This window comes from Sebastes fasciatus, chromosome 1, assembly GCF_043250625.1.
Source record: "Sebastes fasciatus isolate fSebFas1 chromosome 1, fSebFas1.pri, whole genome shotgun sequence".
NCBI classification, from domain to species: Eukaryota; Metazoa; Chordata; class Actinopteri; order Perciformes; family Sebastidae; genus Sebastes; species Sebastes fasciatus.
This window is the reverse complement of record NC_133795.1, coordinates 38,974,275-38,988,360: the sequence shown is the minus strand read 5'-3', so window position 1 is coordinate 38,988,360 and position 14,086 is coordinate 38,974,275. Positions and strand designations below refer to the sequence as shown.

General features: G+C 41.9%; 1 protein-coding gene across 3 annotated transcripts in view; it reads left to right on the top strand.

The window, feature by feature from the left end:
* LOC141775169 (receptor-type tyrosine-protein phosphatase gamma-like) overlaps positions 1–6,500 on the top strand; it is a 457,885-nt gene extending 451,385 nt beyond the window's left edge. For all 3 annotated transcript variants that reach the window (XM_074648278.1, XM_074648289.1, XM_074648268.1), the window contains 4 exons: positions 204–350; positions 1,891–2,033; positions 4,480–4,615; positions 6,217–6,500. In XM_074648278.1, the coding sequence (XP_074504379.1) occupies positions 204–350; positions 1,891–2,033; positions 4,480–4,615; positions 6,217–6,366 (576 nt within the window). In that variant the 3' untranslated portion in view covers positions 6,367–6,500. The remainder of the gene's footprint in view (positions 1–203; positions 351–1,890; positions 2,034–4,479; positions 4,616–6,216) is intronic.
* Positions 6,501–14,086: the final 7,586 nt, after the last annotated feature.

The following is a 14,086-nucleotide window of genomic DNA, read 5'->3' as shown; positions in this document are numbered from 1 at the left end:
AAAGCACTTAAACCTGCTTTATACTATAAAAGACATGAAAATCTTACTTTTTACAATATGGGACCTTTAAAGGTTATTTATTGTTGTATTATTCCAAAATATTGGCGTGACAAGGTGCTTTTAGCCTTAGGATGTTTTGAGTGACTGATGAGTGAGTGAATAAAGGCAGTGGGTGAAACGGTCTCTGTGCTCTTCTGCTGCAGGCAGAGGATGAGTTTGTATACTGGCCCAGTCAGGAGGAGGCCATGAACTGCGAGTCGTTCACCGTCACCCTCATCAGTAAAGACCGACTCTGTCTGTCCAACGAGGAGCAGATCAGCATCCACGACTTCATCCTGGAAGCTACACAGGTAACTAACAGTGTGTGTGAGGGAGACTGTTTGAACAGTATGAGCACATTGATACACTGATACGGGAGAATCTGGTGAGGCGACGTGTTGCCGGAAGACAACGGTGGAGTAGTGGAATACGTACATGATGGAGTGTCAGCCGGTCAGAGTTTGCTGTGTTGGGAGTACAGAAAGCGTAGCTTAAAGTTACCTCAAAGATTTTCAGTGTCACGGTTGAATATCATGATGATTGTATTTGATCATTTATTTGAGTACACGGATATTCAGATTTCACAACGAGACTTGAGCGGGACTTGGAAACAATAACAAACAGACAGGATCAAGAGAAAGGTCAGGAAAAGGTTTTATGTCTCTGAAGGGTCCTCTCCATAATGTTGTCAGACACGTATAATACCAACCTGAGCCTGTCAGTGGCAACAACAAGAACTGTTAGCGGACGTGACGTTACATCGACGCTGCTCTCTGCCCTCGCAACTCGTTTAGCGGCCGACGGTTACAGCGTTCTCCCTCAACACTGAACCAGTTTCAGAAATGATTGTCCCCGTTAGTCACTTAGACACAAACACATGGGACAATAGGGTCCAGGTTGAAAAAATACTGACGTTACCCTTTTAACCTTGTCTCCGTGCACTGCACAGTAACACCGTGATGATTATGGTTGAGGTGGCGGATGGACAACAGAGAGCAAAGCAAATTGAAACGATAACAAGTCCGTAACTCCACATTTGAGAGCGAGCGCGCAGGGAGAGATTTGCGATCGGTGTTTGGAGCCTCCAGAGGAACTGGGTCTGTCGATTTGAAGAAGAAAACAGGACTTTTCCCTGCTCACCGTCTTCAAAGCTGCTATAGCTCTGAGCTTTTGTATCTCTTGTGTGTAAATTTCACTTGAGAGCGAAACAACCTCAGGATGGAGCATCAAGCTGCTTCCCAGTGCTGTCCATCTGACTTGAACTGTGAAATAGAAACAAGCCTAACAGACAGAAATAATAGCCAGACCAGTGATCAAAATCTGAATATTATCAAACACAAAATTAGAATTTTGACCGTTTTGCAGATTATTTACCATTTTGACTTTTTGTCTTTATTGGGATCCCATATTTCATATTTCGCCCTTTTTGATCAGCTACACAAGCTTCAGTATTCCCTTTGAAAGTAAAAGAAGAAAACAATGACCAACATGAGAACTACTTTTGATAAACGGAAACAGACTTCTTTAAACTGTTTCTAACTTTGAGAACAGACAACAGAGCGAGGTGCAGACCAGGACCAGTCCATTAATATCATACACACAGCACAGCAACTCTTCTCATATATACACACCACACTTTACTACCAAAGCATTTCCTCTTGCCTTTCATCTTTTCCTTCTCAACTTGTTGACAGTTTCTTTAGATGTAGTCCTTTTAGCTTATCATGTGACTTTTCAACAGATGTATAAATTACAATAAGGCGTTAATTAGCCCGCCAGCTAACACCGTAACACTTACAGAAATGTTGATTTGTGTGCATTGACCTCTCTCGCTCTCCGTCTGTCCTCCAGGATGATTACGTTTTAGAGGTCCGTCACTTTCAGTGCCCCAAGTGGCCGAAGCCCGACGCACCCATCAGCAGCACCTTTGAGCTCATCAACGTCATTAAAGAGGAGGCAGCCACCCGCGATGGACCGACCATCATCCACGACGAGTGAGTCATACATATTCCGTCACCACACATCACTACGTGGGTTGATTTCTAAGTAGGTACAGCAAATTATGACGTGTCAAGTTAGAAGAGCTAAGTGAAAATAGATAAAAGATAACATCATTGGGTCCAGTTCCATATCTCATTAGAGCTGGAAATGGCAGGATGAGGGGGAACTAAATTACTTACTGTGGCTCTTTTATGCATTGTCATGTTTTAAGATATAGCCTATTGATAACCTTTTTGGCGGAGTCATGCAATAAAATTTCAAATTAACTGTAGGACAAGAGCTTCACACGCTGCTGGCTTTCAATTTACCCAGAAACTCCTTCATGTAAATTCAGCATCAGGGCGCGTTCGCACCAGCCTTGTTAAGTCCGGTTGAACCGAACCCCGCAGCGTTTACCCCCCCAGTGTGGTTCACTCTCTGGTCTGTCTCGAAGGGGGAGGGTCTCGGACCGCTGTCAAGTGTTTTTTGGACAAATTTCAGTCTTAATGCACATGCCAGAGAAAAGGGAAGGCACTTTTGAAATAATTATTTTTATTGGTTAGCTGGATATACACATAAAATTATGATTTTCTTTTAGTAGAACAGTACAATACATAGTTGAGGTAATGGAACGGATGTGATTTAGAGTCTTTTAGTCAGTAAGGCTGTAAGAAAGTACATGTATTCAAGGTTGGAAAGCCACCTGTATGATTTGAAAAGTTAAACTCATTGAAATCTGTTTTGACGGGTTAAATTCAAAACATAGAATGTTGTGAACAAAAATGTAATTGCTCCAAACAGGCATATAGAGACACTGGCAACTTGACTATACTCCAAGTATAGTGAGGAAAGACACACGTGGTTTTACTTCTAAACAAGTGGCAGTCCCTCCAACCCCCTGACTCTCCCCCCACAGGTACCACAGTAAACTGCCCAATTAAACCTAATGAAAGTGTCTCTAGCACTGACACATTAGTGTTCCTGAACAGCACTAATCCAGCAGCTCTGCTCATGTTTATTCATTAGAATAATGAAGATTGTTGCTTGTCGCATCCTCGAGAAGAAAAGTGGCTAATTGAGCGGTCCATGTGGTTGCTACGGCGCGGCTCGACTCGCAGCGCCTCTCAGATTGTCAGTTAGAGGCTGCTCTGCGCGCTCATTATTCAGCCAGGCATGGGTTGTTAGCAGCGGTTTCTGCTGCGCTGCTGACAGGGTTGCTAATGGAACAGAAGACCCTTTACATTGTGAAGGCGAACCTGCATTCTCCAGGGAGCCTCGTGCCGGGCCGAGCTGTCGTCCTCACTTGTCGGATTCGCATGCTAATAAATCTTTTAATCTCAGAGGTGACATCCCTGATCTGTGAGCTGTGAGCAGCTGTCAAGGACGACTCAAACACTGAGTCGTAAAGGTCTGCACAGCATGCACCCCAAATCACACATTTTGAGGGTCCACTGAGAGATTTTCCTGTAGCCAGTGGATTTAATCGACAGCAGGTTTCAATCAGAGGAGACAACAAGAGAAAGACCATTTCTTTGTCTATTTATAAGAAGTCAAATTCTACAAATGGCAGCAAAACCATCAAGCTGCAAGCTGCGAAGTCATGAACAGGGCCGTGACCTTGGTAGTGGGTAGGTGCTGGGGCAAAGGGGCATACGTCACAATGACGACAAACAGACATAAAGTGACTGTCAGTACTCCTCAGGGGACGTCCGTCCATCCATCCATCCCATTCTCGTGAAAGCAATATCTCAGGAATGCCTGGAGGGAATTTTTTCTTCAAATTTGGCACAAACTTCCACTTTGACTGTCTTAAATCATTCACTCCTTCCTACTCAGGGAGATTTATGTAGAGGACTATAGTGAGCTCATTGGCAAAATGAAAAAAACAATAACACTTTTGGACACTACTCAGGTCATTTTCTCAGCGGCCTTAATCACGGCATCGCTGTCACACAATTAAAACGTTAAAACGATCAACATCTGCCAGTAGACGATCCATAATAAATACTGCCATGTATTTCTGTGTGTGATAAATACACATGTGCGCTATTTTGTTGAGTTGTCTCTTAGTGAAATGCCCTGAGTGAATTTAAGTTCTCCTGGTAAGCAGAGATGCAGCGGATATATGTCTAGGGCTTTTATTGTGAAAGGTCAAAATTAACGGCCGTTGTGAATGTGGGGGCAACGAGCGTATTTTTCCAAATTAATAAATACAAACACACACTTTGTGGCCATCCTCAAGCTGTACCCAGAGGAGAGATTTCAGTTTGATGACCTCAGGGCCCTCTCGTCTTGTGCCATCTTGAAGACTAACATTACATCTTTAGCCCCATTACTGCTTCCCCTGTAAAAACAGCTAAATCAACCAGCGCAGGAGAAACATACAAGCTTATTTGACGGTGTTGTGGAGCTGCTAAGCTAAGGCCAGGCCCTGACTGTGTGTGTATGTGTGTCTGTCAGGTTGGGAGCAGTGTCAGCCGGCATGCTGTGTGCCCTCACCACACTGTCTGAGCAGCTGGAGAGCGAGGGCGCCGCCGACGTCTACCAAGTGGCCAAGATGATCAACCTCATGAGGCCAGGAGTCTTCACAGACATTGTGAGTCTGACAACTAAAACACAAGGCTTTAATCCTAGCAGCCCGCTGTCGGTGTCCCGTGTTCACATCAAGTCCCATTTTCACAGCACAAAGGTTGTTTTTTTCCTAAACCTAACTGTTGCCTGAACCTAAGCAAGTGTTTTTTTGTTTTAATTCACAACATTAAGCGTCAGTATGTGACGGGTTGAGATAACAGCGTGCTGAATATGAAACTTTTTCAGATAATGCCAATTTGCAAAAAAAAAAAAGCTATCATGACAGACTTTTATGGTCCAAGAGAAAGTCAATTGGACTCCCGGCTGTCAATTGCAGCGCCACCATCAGGCCGGTTGGGGTCATATTTCTTATGAAGCATTTGCACATCATTTCCACTAATGGAGCAAAATGTTCATGTCTCTAGTTTGTTCCAGCTCACAGCAAATTAAACGACAGCATAAGACAACAAACTAGAATGGCACTCGGAGAGCGCTGTCCTCCGTCCCGCTCTCCGTGCAGCTTGCGCCATCATGCACGTGTATTTTTGTTTTCATGTTGAGATCAGCTGTATGTAGCAGAGCATCGTAAAACACTTTGTTCAAACTGGACAGATACAAAATAAAACTCACCTAAACCGTCGTCGTTACTCTTTCCAACAATCACCAAGTGTGCTTTGGTCGAACTCAACTGTAATTTCACAGAGTTTAATGTGAAAAAACGCAGAATCTACAGTTGTTGCCCCCGCCCCCCTGCTCTCTCTCTGTCTCTCTCTCTCTCTGAAGGAAAGAGGCGGGGTCATGCATCATCAACGCGTCATCAGTTACACTGCGCAGGTGTTATACCCAGAGGTCTTAATGTTCTGGCTGATCATAATGCTTAAAAAGCAAACCAACAAACCAACGCCGGTGAAAACATAACCTCCTTCCTAGGCCTTCGGCCTTGGCGGAGGTAATAAACTCAGTGGGGTTCTACCCCTTTGGGGGTTTGAACCCTGACAATACCCAGCGATCTCAGACATACAGTACACTATATTCCTTAATAATCCCTAGTTGTGCTTCTTGTTCAAAAGGAGTGTAAGTAAGTATATCATCAATCCAATGAATTTGGCAGGGATTTGGCAACATCGGTCAAGCACTAAACTGAAAAAACTGTTACATGACAAGCTGTACAGTTAACAAAAATAATTCATGGTGAAAAAACAGGTCACAGTGTGTTATCTTGCTTATTATTATTCTTGCCACTTGCCACTAATTCAAATAAAAGACGTAAGCATCAAATTAGCTATGTACTGGCTGACACCGAGTGGTTGATGGTTGGTGCCTGTTTGCTGGGATTGTGCTGAGAGTTAGAGATGAAAACAGCATGGGTCTAGTGTGGTACGGTAAGGTATAGTGGGAAATAGCTATAACTACGGGTAATGACTTGAGGAGGGAAAAGTAAGGGTTGTTCTCACCTGTTCTCCTCTCTGTCCTTCTCCTCTCTGTCTTTCACCTCTCTGTCCTTCTCCTCTCTGTCTTTCACCTCTCTGTCTTTCACCTCTCTGTCTTTCACCTCTCTGTCTTTCACCTCTCTGTCTTTCTCCTCTGTCTTTCTCCTCTCTGTCTGTCACTGATCTGGATTCACAGGACCAGTACCAGTACCTATACAAAGCTCTGCTCAGCCTCGCCAGCACCAAGGAGAGCGCCTCGTGTATTCTGACATGGGACATTAACGGGACCGTGGCGTCCATGTCCGACCGGTGCGACCAGGCAGAGAGCATGGAGTCACTGGTTTGAGAGAGGCCCTCCGGGGGCCCCGGAGCTGAGCCTGGCTGAGGGCGTCTCAGGGGGGTTCCAAACACCCCCGCGAGGTCTCTGAGCCCCACAAAGGAGGCACTTAACTTTGTAAAACGTCAAAGGAACTATTGTGAACAAGACTTTTTGAGGCCTTTTTGCCAGACTCTTGGTTAAAATGAATAACCTGATTACTTTTTTACACTGATAAAAGTTTTTGATATTTATTTTTTTTGCCATTTTATGTCTTAATGTTCTCCTACTGAAGGGTTTGCACCTGCGTTTTTGAGTTTCATGACGGCGTCGGTAGGCAACGAGAAACACTTTTTCTGTCTTTTCTTGTTTGCACTATATAATGTCAGTGTTACTGCCTATACTAAAGCTGACTCACTTGGCTTTTCTCCACTCCCGCTCGGATTTTACTTTTTGACATTCCATTTCTTTGGCCCTTATTAAATCAACTGCTTCTGTGAAGGACGTTTCTGCCTGCCACCTGCCAGTTGATTTACGACAGTGGACGGAGGAAGGCCTCAGCTCAGTGTGACCCCCCCCAACACATCTATAGTACTCATAGTAGCACTCATTTATCACAAGTAAAGCTTGTTTTTTAAAAGTAGTTTCCTCTTCACCGTTTTTTTTCTTTCTTATTTTCTTGTCACTCTCCCTCTTATTAGCGAGTCACACTCATGTTACCTAAGGTGGTGTAATAACTGCTACTGTGAAATTTTATTATTATTTCTTTGTATAATTCATATTATGCTTTTTAATATATGGAAATACTGTATGTATACATATATAAATATATCCTTATCATAATAACTTTGTGATTTTTGTACATGTCCTTTGTGGCGTCCCGCCTCAGGCCGCTTGATTTCCGCCGCGTCCGATAGTTTCCCTCCAGAACTCGCCCTGATTCACAGCCATCTGGAAGCGGACTCCCTCGCTCCTCTTCGGTCCCGTATGCTGCTATGTCATCTGAACTCACGCTCACTCAATACACACATACAAACATTACCCATCTCTTTGAAAATCCCCCTTTCTTTAAAGAGTTTTCTTTTTGTTCTGTCCTGAATTCGTTGTGACAGACGAGCACGGATTAAGCAACGCTGAGTCCTCGGTTCCTCACATGCACGCCTGTGTGTGTCATACAGGGTTGAATAGGTATAGGATCTGCAGGGGGGGGGGGGCGGCAGACTCTAAAACAAGCTCTATGCAACACGTTGGTTAGGTTTAGGAATCTGAAACAGGGTTTAAAACAGTACCTGGTTCTCAGTGTTAGTCTCCCTGCAGTGGGTGTACATTTTAAAATGTTTTAATCTTCAGTTTATTTGCACTTATGTCGTCTGGACAGAGTAAAAACTGCGAAATAACCCTCTTCTTCTGCTTTAACGGGTCTTTAGGTTGTTAACATAATATATATATATATATATTACGTCTTTGATAGTGGCACGAGGTGTAGGAATGGAGAATCAGATAATCATAATTTTGTCTGTCTTAAAGGGGACATATCATGAAAAACTCTCTTAGTCAGTGCTCGTGCACATCCATCTGGGTACCTGGAGTTCCTACCAACCCACAAACTGTGAAATAAGACAACCCAGTCAGTTTATTGTGGGCTGTCTAGAACAGAAAACATGGGATTCAATCAGCCAATCACATTCGGCTCCCCTTCCTATGTCACAAGCAGCTCATTCGAATATACCGCACCCCCCCTCACGGCTTGAGAACTACGTTTGCAAATGTGCACCAAATTTTTCTCTAAGCCAATCAGAGCAGACTGGGCTTCTTTGGGGGGCTTAAAGAGACAGGCGCTAAAACGGAGTGTACAATGAACCTGGAAATGAGCCTGATATGTCCCCTTTAATTCACAAACTGGAAGCCTAAAGCCGGCGCTTTGACTACCATAACTGTATTTGTGATGTATTCTCTGATGAATCGCAACAAGCTGCTCCATTTTCATAGGGTTGGTTATGAGGAGCTGGAGTTTGTTAAGAAACATGCTTTTTGATTCTACTTATCTGCTATTGGTGACATCATCTTCATCTGCCACGTATACTGTTTACAGAATGGATGGACGGAGGAGAGTTAACGCTCAGGTGTGGCTACATTTCACAAAAGACTGTAGTGATACAGTAACATGTCGTTCATAATGTCCCAGAATCAACTGATGCTGTTGTGTCTCAAGTCAAGTGAGTAAAAGTGGTAATCATCATCATCATCATCATCATCATTCATGTTACCTTATTGTAAATGGCAGCTTTAAATGTGTTGAAAGTAAAGGTGGGTTTGAGCTTTTCTATGTGACAAGAATGTGAAAAGGGATTTGATCAGAAATGTAATCGTTAGCAGATCATTCATTTAACTTCAAGCAGTACCATTAAATACCAGTAGTACCAGTAACATTACTCCTCTGTCATACTTGAAGGATCAGTCGGCTGTTTTTCTATTTCAGTGTTATTGTTGACAAGTTAAAAGACCAAAACCAAGATGTTAGTCCGTCTCCCCGACCCTGTCTGTGGCACATTTAGTTCTACATTAGGTTGTCTTATTTTATGTGATGTCTTAAGACATATAACACTAGCACTAACAGTGAGGCACTGTAGTTTTTGTAGACGCTACTCAAACAGGTGGAAATGGTACAGTTGTTGGGGATATTTGAAGCTGCTGTATTGAAACACATTGAGCAGACTTTGGCTACACAGACAAACGCATTAGTAGCATCAATTCATCGGTGGCTTTGGTCTTTTCTTTTGGATTTGTTGATAATAAGACATTTATAGAATATTGACAGTCGTATCCTTTGAATTATAATTACCTGGCATCAACTGCCAAGTCACACACTATACTCATTGACCAGAGGCCTGTACTACGAAGCAAGATTTAGGGTCAGCGAGGTAACTTCAGGGTTAACCCTTCAGGGTTTTCAGTCCTTTGACGGGGGATCACTTCTTACCGGGGTAGATCGCCACGGTAACTTATGCTGAGCTCCTGACCTCCTGATGGGATGCAGCTGAAAAAAGGTTGAAATAGTTTCAACAGTTTCAGTGTTTCATTAAATTAATAAGTCTGTTAATTTACGCATTCACACATCGGCAGTTTTTTCTTTTGCCAGCTGTTCTTCCTGCTTTTGGCAGCTTCAACTGTGTTAATTTTTGTCTGGATTATGTGTTTAACTTCTTCGTATTTGTCTAAGATAGTTCGCTCTTGGTTTGTAAAATGTGCCGCTCTGCCTGTCTGTCTGCTGACAGTAGACTTGTCCATGAGTTGATAACCAGCGTCGTAGGACCGCTTAGTGTGGTCTCGTTTGTTAGGATTAATGAAGCCAGATAATGAGAGGATACCCTGGGTATGTTGGAACTCACTTCGTAGTACAGACCTCTGATGGCCTGACAAACTGCTGCTCTTCTCATTAATCCAGCCAGAAACACTCAGAGACACATCGCTGTCTACCTTTACACAGGTGCTTTTATCACCACTTTCATCTGATTTACAAACTGGAAAGCAAGCGCTCTCTTTAGCAATTGGTGTCTACTGTGTTTTATTAAAGTGATTGACTATAGTGAAAACAGAAAAGGTGGAGGTCCGCTCCAGATCCGTGCTCGCTGACAGTCGTGTGATGACCCGCTCCGACCTCCCAAGGCCTTGTGTACATAGTTTCCGTTCCTCACTGACCTTTTCTCCAGAGACGTATTTTTTAGTAGTTTTGTGGCCTACAAGCAAAGAGCAGTCTGAGATGTTCCCTGCTTTAGCTGCAGAATAACCTCTTACATACACACACACACACATACACACATATTTCCACACTTACACATTTCTGTGACATGAGGATGTTCTGATTCAGCCACTGATTTTGATGATATGCTGTATCGTCGACGGCGTGAAAATGAACACTTGTGGTTTATTTGCATTTTGAAAGAAAATGTGAAAGCGATTTTCTTTTTTTTTTCACACAGCACAAAACAGTTAATGTGAGAGGGGCAAATGATCTTTTAAAAACACTTTTACCAAAGACTCGAATCCTTCCCGTGCAGAAAAAAGATGTTGGGCGAGCCTTTCTCTCTCCTGACTGGATGCCCAACCTTCACACTATATCTGTATTATATACCGGTGCCCTTACACATAACTGGCTTCAAAGTCTCACTTTAGTATCTGTCTGCTTTAACTTCAGCATCAAAAATCCTTCCATGCAGTTCTTGTTGCACGCCATCATCAGGGATACAGAGATGCATCAGTAGATGAGCTGAGCAGACAGTGTGGAATGAGGCCGTATGTATATACTGTATATATATGGCCTAACTCTGTTAGGGAAACATCTACATGTTCTGCTTCTGGGGCTTTTCTTTCATTGGTTCGGTGAAATACACCCTTTGCCTAGTGCTTGGTCACAATCCTCGAAAAAATTGGTGAGATACTGTCACTGCTGAGCTAACTTTTAACACGCTAGCTAGCCGATAACGTGCTAAACATTCAAAGTAGCTTGCCCTACTAGTTGGGAAAAGCTAATATGATAGCTGCCTCTAAGCTTAGCACTGCGTGGATCAGCAGGTCAAATGTGCCGATCGAGTGAAATGAATTGATTTGTGAAATGTGACCGGGCCCTTCAGATGCTCATTCAATCTTTTTGTTTTTTGTTCTGTCCCCATATTCAAGCGATTCTGATCACTGTGATCATTCTGAATGAAACGTGTTGCCACAAGTGAACACGCAGCTGTACTGTCATTAAGAAATGTTCATATACAGTATGTAGTTGCCTCTGTAACCCAGCCCTTCTCTGGAAACTGTGTATGTATTGACTGTATTTTAAAATTCCATCATTCAAATTTTCCATGTTTCTTTTTGGTCCATGGCTTTATTTTATTTTTTTTACCCAAAATTGATTATTTTACCAACTCTTGATGGAACAAATAGCTACCACAAAGCTCTCACTATGTTTCCAATCTGAAACAGAATGAAATGTCTGGTCTATAATCACCAATATTTTCAATCTGTTCCCTCCATTAGAATTCAGTCATGGCGTCGCCAAGTGTCTGTGCGTCATCGTCACACGCCCTCCATTAATGTTCAGGCAGTGATTGTGATATTACGATCTTTGGATCTTTTTTGCTCTTGCTTTTTCGTCCTCTGGAGGCTATAGGACTCTGTTGCCAGGCGTGAACAGTACAATAGCTCTCTGACGAGATCATTTCCTCACCACTGACCCCTTTTGGAGAGGTGGCTGTTCCTTCCTCTTTTGTTACATGAAATAAGACAAAAAGATGGATCTCTTTTTTTTTGTTTTGTTAAAAGCTATATCAAAGCATTCTATTATAGTGTTATTTAATATGTAAATGGTATTGCTATACATAAAATAAAATATGGGTTTTGATGTAATTTTCTGAAATCGTTGTCTGCTAATATTTCTTCTTTTTTGTGTATTTTAGTTTTTTCTATAGGTTCAGTTACTTTTAGCTCTGCTTTGGTTCACCACCTCCTGAACAAAAGATTTGACTCTACTATTTGTTTCTAATTTCATTTCTCAGTCACATTACTACTGAATCCTTTGAATTAAATAGACATTTTCTGCTGTTATATGACAGGAGACAGTCTGTTCAGACAAAAGCATTCATTGTTGTGTATTATGAATCTGCTGCTGTTTATCAAACTGCTAAAAAGTGAGATTTTGGATGTAAATGAAAGATAAAGCGCACTCTTCTCCTGTTTTCCCTTTTATTTTTGAATTTCAGCCAATTTCCTTTCATTTTCACCCTTATTACATTGTTGTTTCTTTCGCATGTTAATTTCTAATAATGATAAATGAACTTGAAAAATATCATATAGGCTTTTGCAGTATAACATAGTATGAAGATTAACAATGGGTAGACAAGTAGCCTACTGTGAATCCTTGGGTCTGATTGGCTGTTCCTGAGCAGACATGTGATTAATCCTGTGATCACTTAACTACTCTTAAAGCTACTTCTACACTTTGTTGTGGGTATAGGATTGATTTGCGTGATAAATGTGGCTTATTCTTCACTTCTAGTGAAGAACTCCTTACTCCTGAGTTGGCTCTTTAGGACATACTGTACGTAAAAATCGTAGAAAATCTTGTTAAATTGATGGCAACCCAGGACGTAACTGGCACCTGCTCCCTATTTGTAGAAATTAGAGAATTCATCAGAAGAGGGCTTTTAAGTAAAGTCTGGACATATGCACACTTGACAGTGCACCTGTATCCCTTTAGTGTTAACAATAAAGTGGACCAGTGTAAAAGATGTTGGTCTTAAATGCATCAAAATTCACATAATTTTGTCTGTCTTAAAGGGGACATATGAAAAGCTCTCTTAGTCAGTGCTCGTGCACATCCATCTGGGTATGTGGAGTTCCTACCAACACACAGACTGTGAAATAAGACAACCCAGTCAGTTTATTGTGGGCTGTCTAGATCAGAAAATATGAGATTCAACCAGCCAATCACATTTGGCTCCCCTTCCTATGTCACAAGCAGCTCATTAGAATATACATATATAAATAGTTCCTATATATATGTTAGCTGTAGTTAGCTAGCCCAACTTGTTGCATTAGCTCACTAAGGGTTTCCATTTTATTTCTAGTTTCCACTTTAGTTTGGTGTGTTTATTTTCACAATGGTATTTGTGTGTGGTGAACGGGTGAAATCCACACAGTGGAAATCCCACCGTCACAATAAACACAACACACTGACTGTCTCTCTCACTCGCTCTCTTTTTTACCGTCTCCTCCTCCAGGAGATAAATGAACAGAAAGCAGCCGATACCGGAGGTTTACGGGCCTCTAACAGGACAGAATGACGGGAGAACGCAACTTTCAGCTCAAGGGAAAACAAGACAAAAGTCCTGTTAGAGAAATAAATTAATCACAGTGTCTCATTTGTGGTCTGATGAACAGTAAATTCATCTAAACTGGCTTGAAAAACGATGCAATCTGGTTGCCATGGTAATGACTTACGTCTGACCCCCATCCTCTGTTTGAGAAAAAAACAGGAAGTAAAACTGGCCGGAGGGGGCTTTAAAAATAACTGAAAAAAACTGATAGTAAAAGTCTATTCATGACAGAGTTACTGACAAGCACACAGAACGCCAATGCCTATTCTATAATATTGTTATTTACTGTATTTTTCTCATTGTTTTATTTTGTTTTTGTTTATTTTATTCATTGTATTTCCTAATCGTATTTATGCTTTGACAACACACGTCATGTCATGCCAATAGCCTACTGAACTGATTTGAAATTGACAGAGTGTTAGGAAGGATAACACTGTTGACTCCATACATTACAGTCACGACTCCACTCTCTGAAACAGACACAGTTCAACACTACAGTATTTCATCACCTGCTCCCTAACAGAGAGCCAGCAGAGGGCAGCAGCCGGTAATGTAAGAACTAGAACTTCATAACACAGGTTGTGTTCAGATGTTCATACTGAGATACAGTAGTTGATACACTCCTTCACATTTCAGTCCTGGCTGATTTATAATCTCTATTAGAGTGGAAACAATGGAACTGAGCTCACTGTCTTTCTGTTGATACACAAGCAGAGAAATAGAAGAGGAAAATTATATTTCTATGTGAGCAGGTCTATTTTCTGTATGTGTATATACAATGGATCACCACAGACACCCAGTTCATAATACTGCAAATATATAAATATTGCAATACTTTCATCAGAGGGCCATCATGTCTCCTCCTTCAGTGACTTACAGACATT